Genomic DNA, 17,162 nt, shown 5'->3' on the forward strand with positions numbered 1-17,162 from the left:
CTGAGGGCTAGGGGAAGAGTCAGGGTAGGAAAGTGGGATAGCTCAAAGGTGCTAAAAATGTACTCACTACCCCTAGGGTAGCCCTACTGCGAATGCCAGAGCTCAGGGGCCATTGAGTAAGGGGTTCAGTGATTAAGGATCAGACACAGCTGCAGGCCCAGACAACATTTCACCCTGGGCAGGGCCATGTCCTCCCCTTCTCCTACTTTCCCAACCTTGGCAGGCAAGCCCGGGCCTGAGCACCAGGCAGATCTCCGTAAGCAGCTCGTGATTCAGTGAACCAGTAAAATCAGGAAGGCATGAACACACACGTTACTTATGCATGTACTCACTAAGACGCCCCTGCTCATTTCCATAGTCATGCAAATACAGGGTCTCATGGTCACCAAACAGCATGATCCCAGGCACTGACTCCCACACTCGCTTATATAAATCCCTGGGAATTTGGGCAGTAGCCAGTACCAACTAGACCTTCACAAAGATGAAATCACTGACCTAGAATATACAGAGCGTGACGACCCAACTCAACTTCACGAACACAGAACCTCCCAGAAACATATAGGGACGGTTTAACCATTAGGCATAACAGGCACAGACAGGATGTAAGAGTTCTTTCTAGGGGCTGGGGATTTAGCTCAGCGGTAGAGCGCTTACCTAGGAAGCGCAAGGCCCTGGGTTCGGTCCCCAGCTCGAAAAAAAAAAGAACCAAAAAAAAAAAAAAAAGAGTTCTTTTCTAGAAATCCACAAAAGGATTTTTTTTGTTTGGTTTATATATTTGTGTGTGTGTGTGTGTGTGTGTGTGTGTGTGTGTTGTAAAAGTCAAGGGTCAATTCAGTATGTTCCTCTACTGCTCCCCACATTTTTCCCTAAGGTAGCATTTTACATTTACTTATGTGTCTGTGTGGCAGTGTGGGTGGCAGTTGTAAGAGCTGTAATGTGTGTGTCCCCAGGATTGAACTCAAGTGATCAGACTCAGCTGCAGGTACTTTACTGACCCTTCTCGTATTTTCTCTTTTTTTTTTTTTTTTCCGGAGCTGGGAACTGAACCCAGGGCCTTGCCCTTGCTAGGCAAGCGCTCTACCACTGAGCTAAATCCCCAACCCCCCTTTTAAAATGCCTTTCTGAAGGGATTAGGAACAGAGCTCGGTGGGTAGAACAAGTGCTCTAGCAAGCATGAGATCCTGGGTCCTGTTCCCAGCCCAAAACAAACAAGCAAAAACTAACTGTTGGAGAAATGATTTTGTACACCGTATGAAGATATGTCTCTGACCTTTCTTGCCTGCCTAAGGCCAAAAACAAACAAAACCCCAACTTGTTTTAATAAAGAGGGGTCCCACAAACACAAAAGTGCCCGGGGCCCTAAACTGTCACAGTGGTGTGGAGAAAGTACTCTACACGCAGGTAGTCCTCAGGGACCACACGGCAGGACCACACATTTGCTCGCCCAGTTCTGTGTGTGGCTGTCCACACAAAGACCTCCCCAAGTGTTTGTTTGAGTAGGAGGGGCTGTTGCTAATCCAGCCCTAGTCCCGCCCCGTGCCAAGGCCAGCCTATTGGCTGGGTGGGGTGACTGTCTCCAAAAGCTCAGACTTTCCCTGAGCAGCAGAGGCAGCAGCAGCAGCCTCTCTAAGCTGGTGCGACTAGGACCAACTTGTGGGACAGAATCCAGCCAAGCCATATTCCGGCTTACACAGTGTGCTCAGAAAGTTTGGAGAATGAAGCCCTTCAGTCCTGAGGTCAGCAGGGATGAGTGGGCAGCTGGAGGGTTTCCAGGGCTGGGCTGGTTTTGGCTACTTGAGCATCCCTTTTCCCAATGGCTGCCAGTTTTTCTGGTGGAAGAAACAGAACAGCCTCCCTTGTTCACCAGGTTGGCCTGGGACTGAGGGCCCAACTCTCAGATCCTCTTTCAGGACAGATGTAATGGTTCCTCTGGCGCTTGGGGGGAAGGTGGGGAAGGTCAGGCCAAGGCAAAGCTTGAGGGAAGCAGATGGTGGGGTTCCGGTCACAGAGGCGACTGACGCACTTGTACCCTTCACTGCAATGCTCCTTTTCCGAGCCTCTGTTCTGCTCTCTGACCTTGCTGAGCCCTGCAGATCAATGTCCAACTGAAATCACAGCAGGCACAAAATTGTGATCAAGGGACTGGACCCAACTATTTCAAGTGGGGGTCAGGAAGTTTAAGATATGCCTTGAACTCTGCCTCCCTTGACCAGGTTTCCCCAGACCCATGCCCTGCCACTGCAGCCCACTTCCTTCGCACCTACACACTCTTCCTGACTTTGCTGGAGTTGGCCCAAGGTTGCAGAGGTTCCATGGTATCCAACCGGCCGTTCATCACTGTTTGGAATGCAGACACTCACTGGTGCCTGAAGGACCATGGGGTGGATGTGGATGTCAGTGTCTTCGACGTGGTTGCCAACAAGGAGCAGAATTTCCAAGGCCCTAACATGACTATTTTCTACCGAGAGGAGTTGGGCACCTACCCCTACTATACACCCACCGGGGAACCCGTATTTGGAGGTCTGCCCCAGAATGCCAGCCTGGTTACCCACCTTGCTCACGCATTCCAGGACATCAAGGCTGCCATGCCTGAACCTGACTTCTCGGGACTGGCGGTCATTGATTGGGAGGCTTGGCGCCCACGATGGGCCTTCAACTGGGACAGCAAGGACATTTATCAGCAGCGCTCAATGGAACTGGTCCGGGCAGAACACCCTGACTGGCCAGAAACTTTAGTGGAAGCAGAAGCCCAAGACCAGTTCCAGGAAGCTGCACAGGCCTGGATGGCAGGCACCCTCCAACTGGGGCAGGTACTGCGTCCCCGTGGCCTCTGGGGCTACTATGGCTTCCCTGACTGCTACAACTACGACTTTCTAAGTCCCAACTACACAGGCCAGTGCTCACTAAGCATCCGTGATCAGAATGACCAGCTAGGGTGGTTGTGGAACCAGAGCTATGCCCTTTACCCCAGTATTTACTTGCCTGCAGCACTGATGGGCACAGAGAAGTCGCAGATGTATGTTCGATACCGTGTGCAAGAGGCATTCCGTTTGGCTTTAGTTTCCAGAGACCCTCATGTCCCCATTATGCCCTACGTCCAAATCTTCTATGAAATGACAGATTATCTTCTGCCCCTGGTGAGTCCTGTGACCTTGTCAGCCTTGCTTGTTAGGTAATAGGTCCAACACTGAGTCCACTTAGCTTCAGGATATCTTCAGGGGAATTGGGGGAGGTTCTTGGGGCTTTGTCCAAATTGGTTTACTACTGACTTAAATACTCCAGTGCTTTGTCCGTTCATTCCCACATACTCAGAACATCTACTTCACGCTAAATTCTATGTGAAGCATGAGAGATTCAGAACAGGGCACAGGCTTGCCCCTGGCCAGCAACACTAGAGCAGCCTTAGGTGAAGTTAGAGATTAGTTGTCCCATCCAGTGATCTCGCAGCACAGGGAGGAAGGACGGTAGGTCTCCTACAATTCTGCAATCTCCTTCCTAGGAGGAGCTGGAGCACAGCCTGGGAGAGAGTGCAGCCCAGGGAGCGGCAGGAGCAGTGCTCTGGATAAGCTCAGAAAAAACAAGTACCAAGGTAAGGGGAGACCTGGGAGGATGGTAGGGATGAGGAGAGAGTGGCTTCCTCTCTACCCCTGCCGTCCTGGTCCTGGCTAAGCACCAGGCAAGCACATGGCTGCCATGTTGCTTATGCTCTCTTTCCCACTCAGGAGTCATGCCAAGCCATTAAAGCATACATGGATTCCACACTTGGACCCTTCATCCTGAACGTGACCAGTGCAGCTCTTTTGTGCAGCGAAGCTCTGTGTTCTGGCCGTGGTCGCTGTGTCCGCCATCCCAGTTACCCTGAGGCTCTCCTCACCCTCAACCCTGCCAGCTTCTCCATTGAGCCAACACATGATGGCAGACCCCTGAGCCTCAAGGGTACCCTCTCGCTTAAGGATCGGGCACAGATGGCTATGAAATTCAAGTGTCGATGCTACCGTGGATGGAGTGGAGAGTGGTGTAAGAAGCAGGATATGTAGTGATTTGCTGCACCAGGCTGCATATACTGAACATGGGACATACCCAGGGCCTACCTATGACTTCCTTACATACAGTCATACGCGCACAAGTCACAGTCAGGAGTACACTCAAGCGCTGTCATGGCCGCAATCACACGGGCACAATCACAGGGATAGTCACATAGTGAATCAGAATTTAGGCTAGGCACTCTCAACTCTGTATCTATAAGGACCTACTCATAGGCAGTTCCTCCAGAACCTATGAGTCAGCAGTCACAAAAGCTGACATTTGCTCTGTGCCAAGCCCTGTGCTAAGCAAACACTAGAAGTGGGCCAACTCATTCAGTCTTTACAATCGACATGCTGGGAAGATGAGTACTTTTTTATTTACTTACTCTGGGAGATAAACTTAGGACCTCACACACACTAGGCAAGTGCTCCAACACTAAGCTGTATTCCCAGCCACTGTCCAATGTTGCCCAGCAAGAATAGACAAGCAAGGCCAGGCATTGATGATGCTCACCTTTGATCCCAGTACTCAGGAGGCAAGGCCAGCCTGGTCTACATATTGAGCTCCAGGACAGTCAGGACTACACAGAGCAAATGTCAGCTGTCTCAAAACAAAATGACACTGTCTCAAAACAAAACAGCCAGGAGAGATGCATATTGAAATCTAGGCTATCTAGCTCTAAAGATAGAACATTGCACACCTACTGTGTGTTGATGGTGCCCTAAAAGGATTAGGGAACACAACAACATCACTGTACAGGGTCCCTGAATCTGCTCAGAGTACTAGCATTACCCAATCCAGCAAACGAAACTGTCCTATAGTACTTAGCTGTTTAATTAGCTCCTAAAATAGGCAGGCCTCAGAACACAGAAGGTACTGGAGCTCTACACTTTCATCCAATTGTGTTGTCTGAAGACGACTGCTTCTCATGATCAGGAGGAAGTCCGGCCTGATCGGACCATTTCCACCGACCCACTAGGACTGGAGACACTACTAGAGCAGAAACAAAACGAAACTCTCATTTCTTTGAGGCTGGAGTTGGGAGAGCTGCAGGCGGAGCTGAACACAGGAAAGCCGCTAGAAGCCAGAGGCTGAGCGGAGAGGAGGCGGAGCCAACGAGAGGAAACTACGGGCCTAGTCGCCACCGGAAGGGAAGAAGTCAGGGACAGAATGGGCCTACACTAGTTCTGTTGTGACGCTCAGAACCAGGGGCGGGTGTCTAGGTGGTGACATTCCGGGCACTGAGAACATAGGAGGAGGTGCGCTGTCTCCTGCAAAGACTGCAACGAGTCCTCCGTACTGCTGGGACCAGCGTAGGCAGACCGAAGAGTTGGAGCCAGAGACAGCGAGTTAACCAACCGTGCGCAGGCAGGACGCGGAGCATCTTGGAACTCGACTTGAACATGTCAGTATCACCCTCACCTCTCACATGCTGCCCGTTTATCCTCCCTGCGCCTGTGGTCCCTAAGTTACTGTGTTGCTCCTCAAGTCTTCCCAATGTCGGCCTTTCCCTCTTAGAACTTGCCGAGCCACACCCACCCATAATCTCGCTTTCAAACCTCCCACTCCCAAAAGATCCGTGGCCTGTGTCCCGCAAGGGGCAGGTGCACACCCTCCCTGAAGACCCAGAGCTTCGCTCCACCTACAGTGGTGGGGTCCGAACTGAAGGGGTTAAATCTGTCTGGGGGTGGGGGAGGAACTCTGGCGCTCTGAGCTAGGGGCGGACCCTTGAGGTTCCTCCTTTCTGACCTTACTTAGAAGGTGTGGAAGCTGGGGAGGGGGTGCTGCGTCTGCTAAGTCAACCGAGGCAGGTAAGAGGCTTAAAGCCTGGTGTGTGGGATTTGTGTGAGGGGAGAGGGCTGTCCTCAGGCTCAGGGAAAATTGGGAAAGGGAGTCTGGAGGCACGTTCTAGAGTAAGTGAGTAAAGGACTGGAACCTGCTGCAAGAAATCCCCCAACATAGACCCTCCTGCCAGCAGATCCTAGAATACGGTAGGTAAGCAATGGGGTTAACAGCTGGAGCATGGTGGCCCATGCCTTTAATCCCAGCACCAGAGGCAGAGGCAGGCAGATCTCTGTGAGTTTTTGGCCAGAGTGACACCTCCAAGTGAGTTCGAGGACAGCCAGGACGTTACACATAGAAACCCCTGTCTCAAAAACCAAAAACAAAACAAAAAATCCAAAAACAGTGGAGTTTCAGCATGGAGGCCCAGGTCCCCACCCTAGTGGCCGTTGGACACCTGTAAATTTAGGAAGGAAGCTATGGTCCTTATCAGGGTGACTATGAAACTCAGACCAGAAGCAAGCAGACTTGCAAAAGCCACATTATGTGTGACAGGGCCAAGAGCCATGGCAGTGCCATCTGAGCCCCATATATAGGAACAGTTGGATTCCAGTCCAAAGCGTCCTGAATTGGACAGAACTGGAGAGGAGGGCCATAGGCTCTGTGTCCTGAGGAAGGTAGGCAGTAGAGGGAGGGAACCCTGAACCTGTTTGGGGTGGGTGTGAGTGTCCCAGGAGCCACTTGACAGCAGGTGTGGCTCAGATAGCTGAAAAAGCTCAGAGGCGCTCTCTTGTTGGGGGGGGGGTTTGAGGGAGGGGGGACTCCTGGGAGCCTACTTCTGAACAGGAAAACTCAGAAGGGGGCAAGCTAAAGGTCTGACTGGTTTGGACTGCCTGCCAAGGCTATTGAGCTAAAGTCATGGGCTACTAGGAGGCTGAGGCACTTGGGTCACTACTCTGAGGCAAACACAGGCTACATACGGTGGACAAGTAGGGAGGGTGGGGTAGGGAACCCAGGCAAAAAGAGTGAGCAAGTGGGCGTAGTGAGGTGTGGCAAATGATAAGAGGTTTGTAGCCAGGACTTCTGGGCCCTAGCCCAGCCTTCAGTACTTCTCATACCACCAGTTTCCCTCCAGTGTTGGGGCGGGCGGGACACTCACCTAGTCTCCATGAGTTCTCCTCACAAGAGTAGGGCTGTACTTCCAGACCACCTGTACTTTTCAGTGCATGTGGGACAAGGTGAAGCACACTGTTCCCCATTCCTAGGATGCATGTCTCTCCTCCACTCATCAGCCCTTCCCTGCCCCAACTGTGTCTTCCTGACCCAGCCTAGCACGGCTGTTACGCACAGGAGGTTAAACCCTTCTATGAGGAGATGCCACTGCCTGGGGACTGTGGCCTTACCCTCCAGCCAGGCACTAAGCCATCTGAAACCTAACAGGAAGTGACACAGCTGAGCCTGGATCCTACCTGTAGGCAAGAGCTGACTCTGAGCCCTGGCCCAGTCAAGCTGACCCCTACCTTAGACCCCGTGCACCGGATGGAGCTGATCCTGAGTACCAGCCCAGCAAAGCTGACTCTAGATCCTGCATGCCAGCCAGAGTTGACCCTGAGATTCAACCTGACCAAGCTAACCCTGGATCCTGCACGCCAGTCAGAGCTGTCGCTGAGTCCCAGACTAGCTGAGCTGACCCTGGATTCCACATGCCACCCAGAGATGAGCCTCAGTCCTGGCCCAGCTGAGCTTACCGGGGATCCTCAACACCAGGCAAAGGAGAGCCTGGTCCCCAAGCTGGCTGAATTGACCCTGGAGCCTGTGCACTGCCGACCGGAGCTCATGAGTGCCTGTGCTGACCTCATCAATGACCAGTGGCCCCGCAGTCGCGCCTCCCGTCTCCACTCCCTGGGCCAGTCTTCAGACGCCTTCCCCCTCTGCTTGATGCTGCTGAGCCCTCAGCCCACACCTGGAGCAGCCCCTATTGTGGTGGGCCATGCCCGCTTATCACGGGTACTGGACCATCCCCACAGCCTCTTAGTGGAGACAGTGGTGGTAGCCCGGGCTCTGAGGGGCCGTGGCTTTGGCCGCCGCCTCATGGAGGGCTTGGAGGCCTTTGCCCGAGCCCGGGGTTTCCAACGGCTGCACCTCACCACTCATGATCAGCTATATTTCTACGCCCATCTGGGCTACCAACTGGGTGAGCCTGTGCAGGGTTTGGCCTTTACCAACCGTCGGCTGCCCACCAATGTCCTACGTGCCTTCTCTAAGCCACCCTGTCCCCAACCACCCTGCAAGGCGCCTGTCCTAGCTGCCCAAGCTATCCCAAGGAGCTCCAAGGGACCCCCATTGCCACCACCACCTCCTCTGCCTCTGACCACCTCACCCCCTCCTTCACCCGAGCCCCTTCCTCAAAGCCCGTTAGAGACACGATATCGAGATCTGAAGGGGTGCCCTATATTCTGGATGGAAAAAGACATCTGATGGCCCTGTCTCTCTGGGACACTGGATTGCCCAGAACAGAGCCAGCCTCAGCCCACAGGCCATATACTTCAGCCCCTCCCCCTAGGGGACAACCTTAGCCTGTGTATCTTTTCTGGGTACCAGTGGGCCAGGAGGTGGACTTGGAGCTTTGGTTCAGAGCTGTCAGTTTGGCTAAAATAAAGGCTTCCATTAGGTATGGCTGTGACAGTTTATTGGTTAACGCCCATTCCCATATCCCCTGTATCTGACAGAAACCTTGCTACCCAACTTGGCTCAAGAGCCATTGATGAGGTAATATCTGTCTTTTGTGCCTCCTCTCTCAGGCCCGGGGTAACTGTTCCTTTCCCTTTCCACTCACTCAGTACCACTCATGGAGCACTTCCGACGTGTCAGGCGCTGTGGGCAATGAGGAATCTGGAGACAGGCAGGGGTGAAAAGAGTAGCAGGGCTCATGAAAGGAACCCAGGATCCCTCACTTCCCTCAGGGATCTGGGAGAACAATGATGTCAGAGACCTGAGTATGGCTTAAGGTAGGGAAACAAGAAGGCAAGAACTGAGTGTTCCTGAGAAAGAGACGATGTGGGCAGGGGACTTATCACATCCATGAGTCTGCAAGGCCTCAGAGAACAAGATGGTGCCCTAACACAGTTGGAGGACCCTGGAAGGGAACAGCCCAGGATGCTAAGGGTATGGCTTCTCTGGGAGACCCATGGAATACTTAGAGGCCATATTTACACCCCCACCCCCAGCTCTGCTCCATTTCCTGAGGAGAGCAAGGAGGGAAGTTTTAATGGCTGTTCTTGCTGTGCAAAAGGCAGCCTGTCTTTGGCCATGGACTCTAAGCCCATACCCCCTCTTTCCTGCAGGTTCCCATCTCTGTGGCATGATCACGCAGCTAGGCCTAACCCTGGTGGTGGGGTTAACCCTGTGCTTGGTACACGTCCAGGCTTTGCTGCAGATTCCTGAGCTTCCCTTTTCTGTGCTGTGGAATGTACCCTCAGCAAGATGTAAGACCCGCTTTGGTGTGCATCTGCCTCTCGATGCTCTTGGCATCATAGCCAACCATGGCCAGCGTTTTCATGGCCAAAACATCACCATCTTCTACAAGAACCAGTTCGGTCTTTATCCTTACTTTGGACCTAGAGGCACAGCCCACAATGGGGGAATCCCTCAGGCTGTGTCCCTAGACCACCACTTGGCACAAGCTGCCCACCAGATCCTCCACAACCTAGGATCTAGCTTTGCTGGCTTGGCAGTGCTGGACTGGGAAGAATGGTACCCACTCTGGGCTGGGAACTGGGGCACCCATCGACAAGTCTACCAGGCAGCCTCCTGGGCTTGGGCACAGCAGATGTTCCCTGACTTGAACCCTCAGGAACAGCTCCACAAAGCCCAAACTGGCTTTGAGCAGGCTGCCCGTGCACTGATGGAACACACACTGCGGCTGGGCCAGATGCTTCGCCCACATGGGCTCTGGGGCTTTTATCGATACCCAGTCTGTGGCAATGGCTGGCATAATATGGCTTCCAACTACACAGGCCACTGCCATCCAGCCATCATTACCCGAAACACCCAGCTGCGTTGGCTCTGGGCTGCCTCCAGTGCTCTCTTCCCTAGCATCTACCTCCCACCCAGACTTCCACCTGCCTACCATCAGACCTTTGTACGACACCGCCTGGAGGAGGCCTTCCGTGTAGCCCTCACTGGGCATGCCCATCCCCTACCTGTTCTGGCTTATGCTCGCCTCACACACCGGAGCTCTGGGAGATTCTTGTCTCTGGTAAGTAGAAGCTGAGGTCTAAGGATCTGAGTCCAGAGAAACAGCCCTGTCCTAGAAAGGTGCACACCTTTAATCCCAATACTGGGGAGGCAGAGGCAGGCAGAGCTCTTCTGTGAGTTTGAGGCCAGCCTGGTCTACTCAGAGAAAACCCTATCCTGAAAAAAACAACAACAACAACAAAAAAAGCCCTATCCTGGAGTAGGGAGGTATGGTTGTGGGAGATTTCAGTGGAACCTGGTCTAAGATAGTTACTCTCTGAACGGAAGTCCTGAGAAATTACTGAGAGACTCTGTTAAAAGGGCTTTACTCTAGAGGCAGAATCATAGCAGTAAACCAAACAGTGTCGTGGTAAAGTTGGGCTCTGATGGATCTGGCCAGTTGAGCTTTGGCTTAACAGCTCTCTGCCTGCAGGATGACCTGATGCAGACTATTGGTGTGAGTGCAGCACTGGGAGCAGCTGGCGTAGTGCTCTGGGGGGACCTGAGTGTTTCTAGCTCTGAGGTGAGCATTGCCACTTTATCATGCACGTACTGGAGCCCCAAGATAGGGGAGAAACCATGCCAAGTCATAGAAAAGAGTGTTGACCTATCTTTTCTCTCTGTAGGAAGAGTGCTGGCGTCTCCATGACTACCTAGTGGGCACTTTAGGCCCCTATGTGATCAACGTGACCAAGGTTGCCACAGCCTGCAGTCACCAGCGATGCCATGGCCACGGTCGCTGTTCCTGGAAAGACCCAGGACAAATGGAAGCCTTTCTACATCTGCAGCCAGAAGACGGTCTTGGAGCTTGGAAGTCCTTCAGATGCCGTTGTTACTTGGGCTGGGCTGGCCCTACCTGCCTGGAGCCTAAACCCTGAGCCCAAGGAAACAACATGGATTCAGGAGTTCCTGTCTTTGCTTCTTGACCCTGTTGCTACTTTCCTAGTCCTAGGAATTCCCATTTATGCTTTGTTTAGCTTATAGAACTTCCCCAAGTACATATCCCACTTCCATCAACACACCTTCCGTAGGAATTCCTGAGGAATAGATAGGGCCTAATAAAAATATAAAACCAGGGCTGGAGAGATGGCTCAGTGGTCAAGAGCACTGACTGCTCTTCCAGAGGTCCTGAGTTCAATTCTCAGCAACCACATGGTGGCTCACAACCACCTATAATGACATCTGATGCCCTCTTGTGTTGAAGACAGTGACAACTACTTGTACAACTACTCATACAACTAAAATAAATAAATCTTTTTTTTTTTTAAATATATAAAACCAGCCTCAAGAGCCCTCTGAGATCATCTGACTTAAAGCAATAAAGACGCTTTCAGAGTCAGTTCCAGGCATTTAAGGTCACTAGCTCAGGACTTTGTTCCTATACCCCAGTGTATCTATAGAGAAGTAACATTTAGGGGCAGACAACCCCTACACTCCCAACACACACACACCCCAAAATTAAGCTCTAAGATCTGTTAAATGCTAAGCTATTATCTGTATTTTCATCCATAAAGTCACTTTCATTACTTGAAGTTTGTCTGTTCTCACTATTCTGCCTAGCGTCAAACCCTGGCGCCTCAAGACAGGTGCTTTGTTACCAGAGCCTACAGATGCTTCCTTCTAGGGAGGAAGGAAACTACTGAGTTAACTATGAGCCCAGACGCCGCGCGGGCGGAGGTAGAGGAAGGAGGGGCGAAGTGGGTACGCAGGGCATTGTGGGTACATAGTTTAGCTGGAGCGGCGTCGGCTAATTTGTCTCCAGAGTGGACTACTACTCCCGTCGTGCACTGCGCGCAACTCGGGCGGTGCTAATCTGTGTACGCTGACGCCTGGGGATAGTAGTTTCGGTCGCGTGGATGTGGATCTGAACTTGGTGGCCGGGAACTCACCTTCCCAGCGCCCCATTTGACAGGGCGGGGCGCCTCACGAAGATGGTGGCGCGCGCGGCGTGTGGCTCCTGTCGTCTTCGCGAGTCTCAGCTCAGCACACGGACCAGCGTTTCGCTGGTTTGGAGTCCCCGCCCCCCGGGTCCCTGACCCCGCGCCCCCTTCCCTTGTCCCCAATTCCGGGTTCAGGAATGCCTCGCGCTCGTAAGGGCAATGCGCTCCGCAAGGGCGGTCAGCGCCGTGGAGGAGGTGAGTCCGGGGGCTCCAGTAGAATTGTTCTGTAGTGAGCGGGGGTGTTCCGTGGTTCCCCTTCGATGTCATTGACGGTCCTGAGTTGACGATCTTCCCAGATCAGCCCATCGTAACCTCCCAGAACTCTGCTAAGGCTCGCACGTGCCTCAGCTGGCATTGGCCACGTGTGCGCCTCTTGAGCTCATTGCCAGCTGTTTTTCGAAATCCCGCGCCGCAATGGTGATTTGATCAGCATTAAGGATCTAAGTTCTCCCACCGCCACTGGGGTAGACAACCACACTAGAAAGAGCGTGAAGCCAGCCGTTTTGCCAAATACTAGTGCATTTGGTAGCCTGCACAAGGAAGTTAGTAGAGAGACCTTGTCTGTCCTGTAAAACGGGGAAGTGTAATTGGAAAGGTACAGAATGGGGCTCTTTCAATTGGGCTGGAGACCGGGTGGACATCAAAGAACCCTAAGCAGTCTGGAGACTTCTTATCAGCCTCAACCAGAAGCTTATCCCGTCGCCGCCCTAAACAAGCAACTGCTGAGAAAGAGTGCCTGCCGAGCATACCTTTGACCTGACTGCTACCCTAATGTGGCTTGGGTCTGGGGGCATTTAATAGGGTGCTGACAGTTCCACAAAGACTAGTATGGACAGCATTTACTGAGTGGTCTCAGAAAGAATCATGGCAGGTCCTGTGAAGGGGGCTCTTGGATAAGACCTGAGAAGGTAAAGACGCTCTGGTAGGGAACCTGTGCCCTAAGGTCCGGCAACCAAAGGGACCACAATACAGTGCAGCAAATGAGATTGTCTGGGGGGGTTTTGACAAGTAGGATAGTAAGAGAAGAGGTGCACAGAAATCAATGTGTGGGCCGAACTTTTTCCTACAAGCAGGTAATGTTAGTGGTCCCTAAAAGGTAAGGTCTGCTGTTAGGTCAGAACCTGCCCAGGGCTCCTATCATAGAAACCACCCTATTCAAAGCCAGTCCTCAGCCCTGGAGAGAATTCACACACGGTCTGTTCTGCCCCTACTGACACATTGAGAGTCCCTGTGTTTACTTTTTCAAATGCTCACACAGTCACAAGCTTCTGGTCTTCCAAGGCTAAAAGGCGCCATTGTGTCCATACCTGAAGTTGGTGGCCCTGAGTGGACCAAAGGAAGCTCAGAAAACAATGTATTTGAAGCACAAGGTGCCCAAGCACATCCACTGGGACCTGGGCCAGAGTTGATAGCATAGTGAGTGTGGTGGCTTGTGGCAGAGCCATTGCGAGTTACTTGACTTTATTTGCTACACCTGAGAGCTGTACTTTGCTGTCCATACTTTAAAGGCTGGGCAACTCATCAAATTATACCTCTGCTAAAAACGAGGAGGGGGAGGGGTGCTAATAGTGCAGCCCAACGGAGAGCACCAGACCTTGGCTCAGTTTAAACCCCTGTCTGTCTGGTACTATAACCTGAGCCCTAACCCTTGCACTGTCTTAACCTTTTGACCGTACCCTAGAGTGGGCCACAGGCCTCGCTGGGACTCCTCCCAGTCCCCTCTGCCACTATGTGGTTCCTGCTGTCCTTAAAGCAGACTGTGCCCACCAAGCAGTGTTAGCACACACCTTTAATCCTAGCACTGGAGAAGCAGAGGCAGGTGAATCTCTGTGAGTTCGAGGCCAGCCTGGTCTACAGAGCTAGTTCTAAGACAGCCAGAGCTACAGGAAGAAACCCTGGGGGGGGGGGCTGGGCCCTCCTGGGGTCCCCCCTCACAGAGTCTTTCAGGTTGTCCCTGGGTAGGCCTAGCTCCTGTGTCCTCTAGCAGATAGACTTTCCTCCCTTTCTCCTGCTTCCTAATTCAAGTCATATGTACCAGGCCTTGGTTTGCTCTTCTCTGAGATGGGATAGCATTCATGAAGTTAAGTGAGGTACCCTGAGTCATCCCTCACCAGTGGAAACTGCTCAGATAGGGACTTCTTTATGTTCCCCAGGTGCCAGGAGCTGTACCCAAGCTGACTCGGGTTCCAGTGAGGACGACGCGGCCAGCGAGGCCCGGAGCACCACCAGTGAATGTCCCAGCCTTCTCAGCACCGCCGCAGAAGACTGCCTGGGTGAGAGCAGGTTGAAGTGTGGCAGGGGCTCGAGGACGGCTCCACTGGACAAGGGCAGGATCCAGTGATGACCGGCTGGCTTTGCAGGTGGGGAAGCTGTGGACGAACAGAGCCAGCAGGAAAACCTGGAGGAAAAGCTGAAGGACTATGTGGACTGCCTGACTGACAAGAGGTACCCCTGGCTGCTGGCCAACTCCTACACTTGGGGCCCCGTTCAGCTGGTGACAAATGGAACCAAGGGCTCCCGTCACCCACACGAACCCTTTTTCACCTCCCAGCGCCAAGACCCGGCAAGGAGCTCTGGAGAGCCTGCGCGTGGCCCTGGCCTCCCGCCTACTTCCAGACTTTTTGCTGGAGCGCAGCCTCACTCTGGCCGACGCCCTGGAAAAGTGCCTTAAGAAAGGTCAAGTCCTGGGCACTTGGGGAACCCTAGCTAGGCAGGTGTTGACGCTTGCTGCATGCGCTAACTGCAAAGCATCCTGTAGGGAAGGGTGAAGAACAGGCCCTGGCCGCTGCTGTACTAGGCCTGCTCTGTGTGCAGTTGGGCCCTGGACCCAAGGGCGAGGAGCTGTTCCATAGCCTGCAGCCCCTGCTAATCTCGGTGCTCAGTGACAGTACAGCAAGCCCCACTGCCCGGCTCCATGTGAGTATTTCCGTGCCCCACCGCTGGTCCCTCATCCCCGAGCAGGGTGTCGGGTTCTCTGTCTTCAGATTCTCTACTCAATACGATGTTCCGGGTGTTGACCCACGGTGGCCTAGCTTTGTCCTCTTTCCAACAGTGTGCTTCTGCTCTTGGCTTGGGCTGCTATGTGGCTGCCACCGATGTCCAGGTAAGTGGACTTTGGACACAAGTGGTGGTGCAGCATAGCTCCGTAGCTCTGTCTGTGAGCCACGCCTGTCTCCCTGTCCTCCTAGGACCTGGTCTCTTGCTTGGCCTGCTTGGAAGGTGTTTTCAGCTGGTCCTGTGGCACCGGCGGCTCTGCTGCTTCTCTGGTTCCTGCCAGCCTACATGGCCTGCTCTGTGCCGCCCTGCAGGCTTGGGCATTGCTGCTCACCATCTGCCCTAGTACCCACATCAACCACATCCTTGACAGGTAGGGGCTGCCGCCTCCTGGGAGCGAAAGGGAATTTGGGAAGGGACCCTCAGTCCATTCATGACGCTTAGCTTTCCCTGTCTGTAGGCAGCTGCCCCGGCTGCCCCAGCTCCTGTCCAGTGAAAGTGTGAACCTGCGAATTGCTGCTGGGGAAGCCATCGCCCTGCTCTTCGAGCTTGCCCGGGACCTGGAGGTGCGAGGGACAGGAGAAGGAGCCGGCTGGCACCACTGACCATCCCAGGCTGTTTGCAACGCATGCCGCGGGGTGGGATGGGGGTGGGGATATAACAGCAATTTTGGGTCACTTGCAGGGGAGGTGACCCTCACTCTTACTCACGTGCTAGTTACTGTAGTGGGGATTCTGTGTAGGGGTGAACTGCTAGGGAGAGGCGGAGGAGGGGCTAGGCAGAGAAGAGGAGAGCAGTGAGTGGAAGAAAAGCCTTGGGGAGCACCTCGCTCGGTTCCAAAAGAGAAACCTCTACCCAGTGCCTCCATCGTCCCCACACAGGAGGACTTCATCTATGAGGACATGGAGGCTCTGTGCGGATCTCTGCGGACCCTCGCCACCGACAGCAATAAGTACCGTGCCAAGATTGACCGTCGACGCCAGCGCTCCATTTTCCGAGCCGTGCTGCACTTTGTTGAGGTGTGTGTGAGAACATGAGTGTCCCATAAAAATGTGTCCCCAAGGGTTAGGCACCTGTAATCCCAGCACTTAGGAGACAGAGGCACTGTGGTAAATTCCAGGACAGCTAGGGCTACATAGACCCTGTCTCAACACACACACACACACACACACACACGCACACGCACAGGCACCAGGCATGGCAGTCAATCCCAGTAGGGCCCTCTATTCTCTAGGGCGGTGAATGTGAGGAAGAAACAATCCGCTTTGGACTGGAAGTGCTCTACATAGACAGCTGGGCTCGCCACCGCATCTACACAGCCTTCAAAGATGTGTTGGGCTCCGGCATGCACTATCACCTCCAGGTGAGGGGACACAGGGAGGGCCACCCAGCCTGACCGCTTCAGCCTGGCCGTAGCTAACTGCCTTGTTTTTAGAATAATGAACTTCTCCGTGACATCTTCGGCCTGGGCCCTGTGCTGGTGCTGGATGCTGCTGCCCTGAAGGCCTGCAAGATTTCACGTTTTGAAAAGGTTTGCATCTTGGGCACCTTTATCTTGCCTTCTGTTACCCGGAGGTCTGGAGCTGTGAGTAGGCTCCCTGGCTTCACCGTGCTCCCTGGTCTGGAGCTGTGAGTAGGCTCCCTGGCTTCACCGTGCTCCCTTCTTTGCCTCTTCGACAGCACCTGTACAATGCTGCGGCCTTCAAAGCCCGGACCAAGGCCCGGAGTCGTGCAAGGGACAAGCGGGCGGATATCTTGTGAAGTAGATTGGCCGACGAGAAGGCTACCCACACCCCTACCATATTTTTAACAGAAGACAGTGCAAGAACTGGTCCCTGCCAGTAATTGTCACTTTATTTTTTTAATAATGAAACCAAAAATAGACAAATGTGGGAGGGTCGAGGGATCAGGACACTTGCGACTCAAGCCCTTTGTACGTGCACTCAGCCATGTGGCCGAGGCCTCTTCCTGTCCTGTCTCAGGTGAAACCAAATGTGTGCTGGTCCTCGTGGTGAGGGTGAGAAAGGGCTGTCCCTTGTGTCTTTTAGACCTTGCCCCCTGGGTGCTTCCTTTCAGGTCTGGCACCTGGCCACTCTGGCATTAGGGTAGGCAACGCTGCCTAGAATGGATGCGTGTGCTGATTTATTAAAGATAAGAGAGAATTAAGCAACACCTAGCCCCCTG

General features: G+C 53.3%; 4 protein-coding genes across 7 annotated transcripts; all 4 read left to right on the top strand.

The window, feature by feature from the left end:
- Positions 1-1,602: 1,602 nt before the first annotated feature.
- Hyal1 (hyaluronidase 1) lies at positions 1,603-5,447 on the top strand. Of its 2 annotated transcripts, none has more exons than XM_032910549.1 (4): positions 1,603-1,736; positions 2,214-3,137; positions 3,500-3,589; positions 3,723-5,447. In XM_032910549.1, the coding sequence occupies exons 1-4, from the start codon at positions 1,716-1,718 to the stop codon at positions 4,035-4,037; spliced, it is 1,350 nt and encodes a 449-aa protein (XP_032766440.1). In that variant the 5' UTR covers positions 1,603-1,715; the 3' UTR covers positions 4,038-5,447. The 2 variants fall into 2 exon arrangements, with proteins under 2 accessions (XP_032766440.1, XP_032766439.1); XM_032910548.1 differs by having other exon boundaries at positions 1,607-1,736; positions 2,214-2,810.
- Positions 5,242-8,482, top strand: Naa80 (N-alpha-acetyltransferase 80, NatH catalytic subunit). Of its 2 annotated transcripts, none has more exons than XM_032910551.1 (2): positions 5,242-5,431; positions 7,249-8,482. In XM_032910551.1, the coding sequence occupies exon 2, from the start codon at positions 7,348-7,350 to the stop codon at positions 8,284-8,286; it is 939 nt and encodes a 312-aa protein (XP_032766442.1). In that variant the 5' UTR covers positions 5,242-5,431; positions 7,249-7,347; the 3' UTR covers positions 8,287-8,482. The 2 variants fall into 2 exon arrangements, with proteins under 2 accessions (XP_032766442.1, XP_032766441.1); XM_032910550.1 differs by having other exon boundaries at positions 5,352-5,431; positions 7,284-8,482.
- On the top strand, positions 5,313-10,949 carry Hyal3 (hyaluronidase 3). Of its 2 annotated transcripts, XM_032910546.1 has the most exons (4): positions 5,313-5,431; positions 9,153-10,066; positions 10,478-10,567; positions 10,671-10,949. In XM_032910546.1, the coding sequence occupies exons 2-4, from the start codon at positions 9,170-9,172 to the stop codon at positions 10,920-10,922; spliced, it is 1,239 nt and encodes a 412-aa protein (XP_032766437.1). In that variant the 5' UTR covers positions 5,313-5,431; positions 9,153-9,169; the 3' UTR covers positions 10,923-10,949. The 2 variants fall into 2 exon arrangements, with proteins under 2 accessions (XP_032766437.1, XP_032766438.1); XM_032910547.1 differs by lacking the exon at positions 10,478-10,567 and having other exon boundaries at positions 5,314-5,431; positions 10,671-10,944.
- Positions 10,950-11,946: 997 nt separating this feature from the next.
- Ifrd2 (interferon related developmental regulator 2) lies at positions 11,947-17,154 on the top strand. The gene is made up of 12 exons (XM_032910555.1): positions 11,947-12,179; positions 14,138-14,257; positions 14,345-14,429; positions 14,536-14,660; positions 14,743-14,900; positions 15,037-15,087; positions 15,173-15,351; positions 15,439-15,544; positions 15,860-15,997; positions 16,213-16,341; positions 16,414-16,509; positions 16,659-17,154. The coding sequence occupies exons 1-12, from the start codon at positions 12,122-12,124 to the stop codon at positions 16,737-16,739; spliced, it is 1,326 nt and encodes a 441-aa protein (XP_032766446.1). The 5' UTR covers positions 11,947-12,121; the 3' UTR covers positions 16,740-17,154.
- Positions 17,155-17,162: the final 8 nt, after the last annotated feature.

This window comes from Rattus rattus, chromosome 8 (assembly GCF_011064425.1).
Source record: "Rattus rattus isolate New Zealand chromosome 8, Rrattus_CSIRO_v1, whole genome shotgun sequence".
NCBI classification, from domain to species: Eukaryota; Metazoa; Chordata; class Mammalia; order Rodentia; family Muridae; genus Rattus; species Rattus rattus.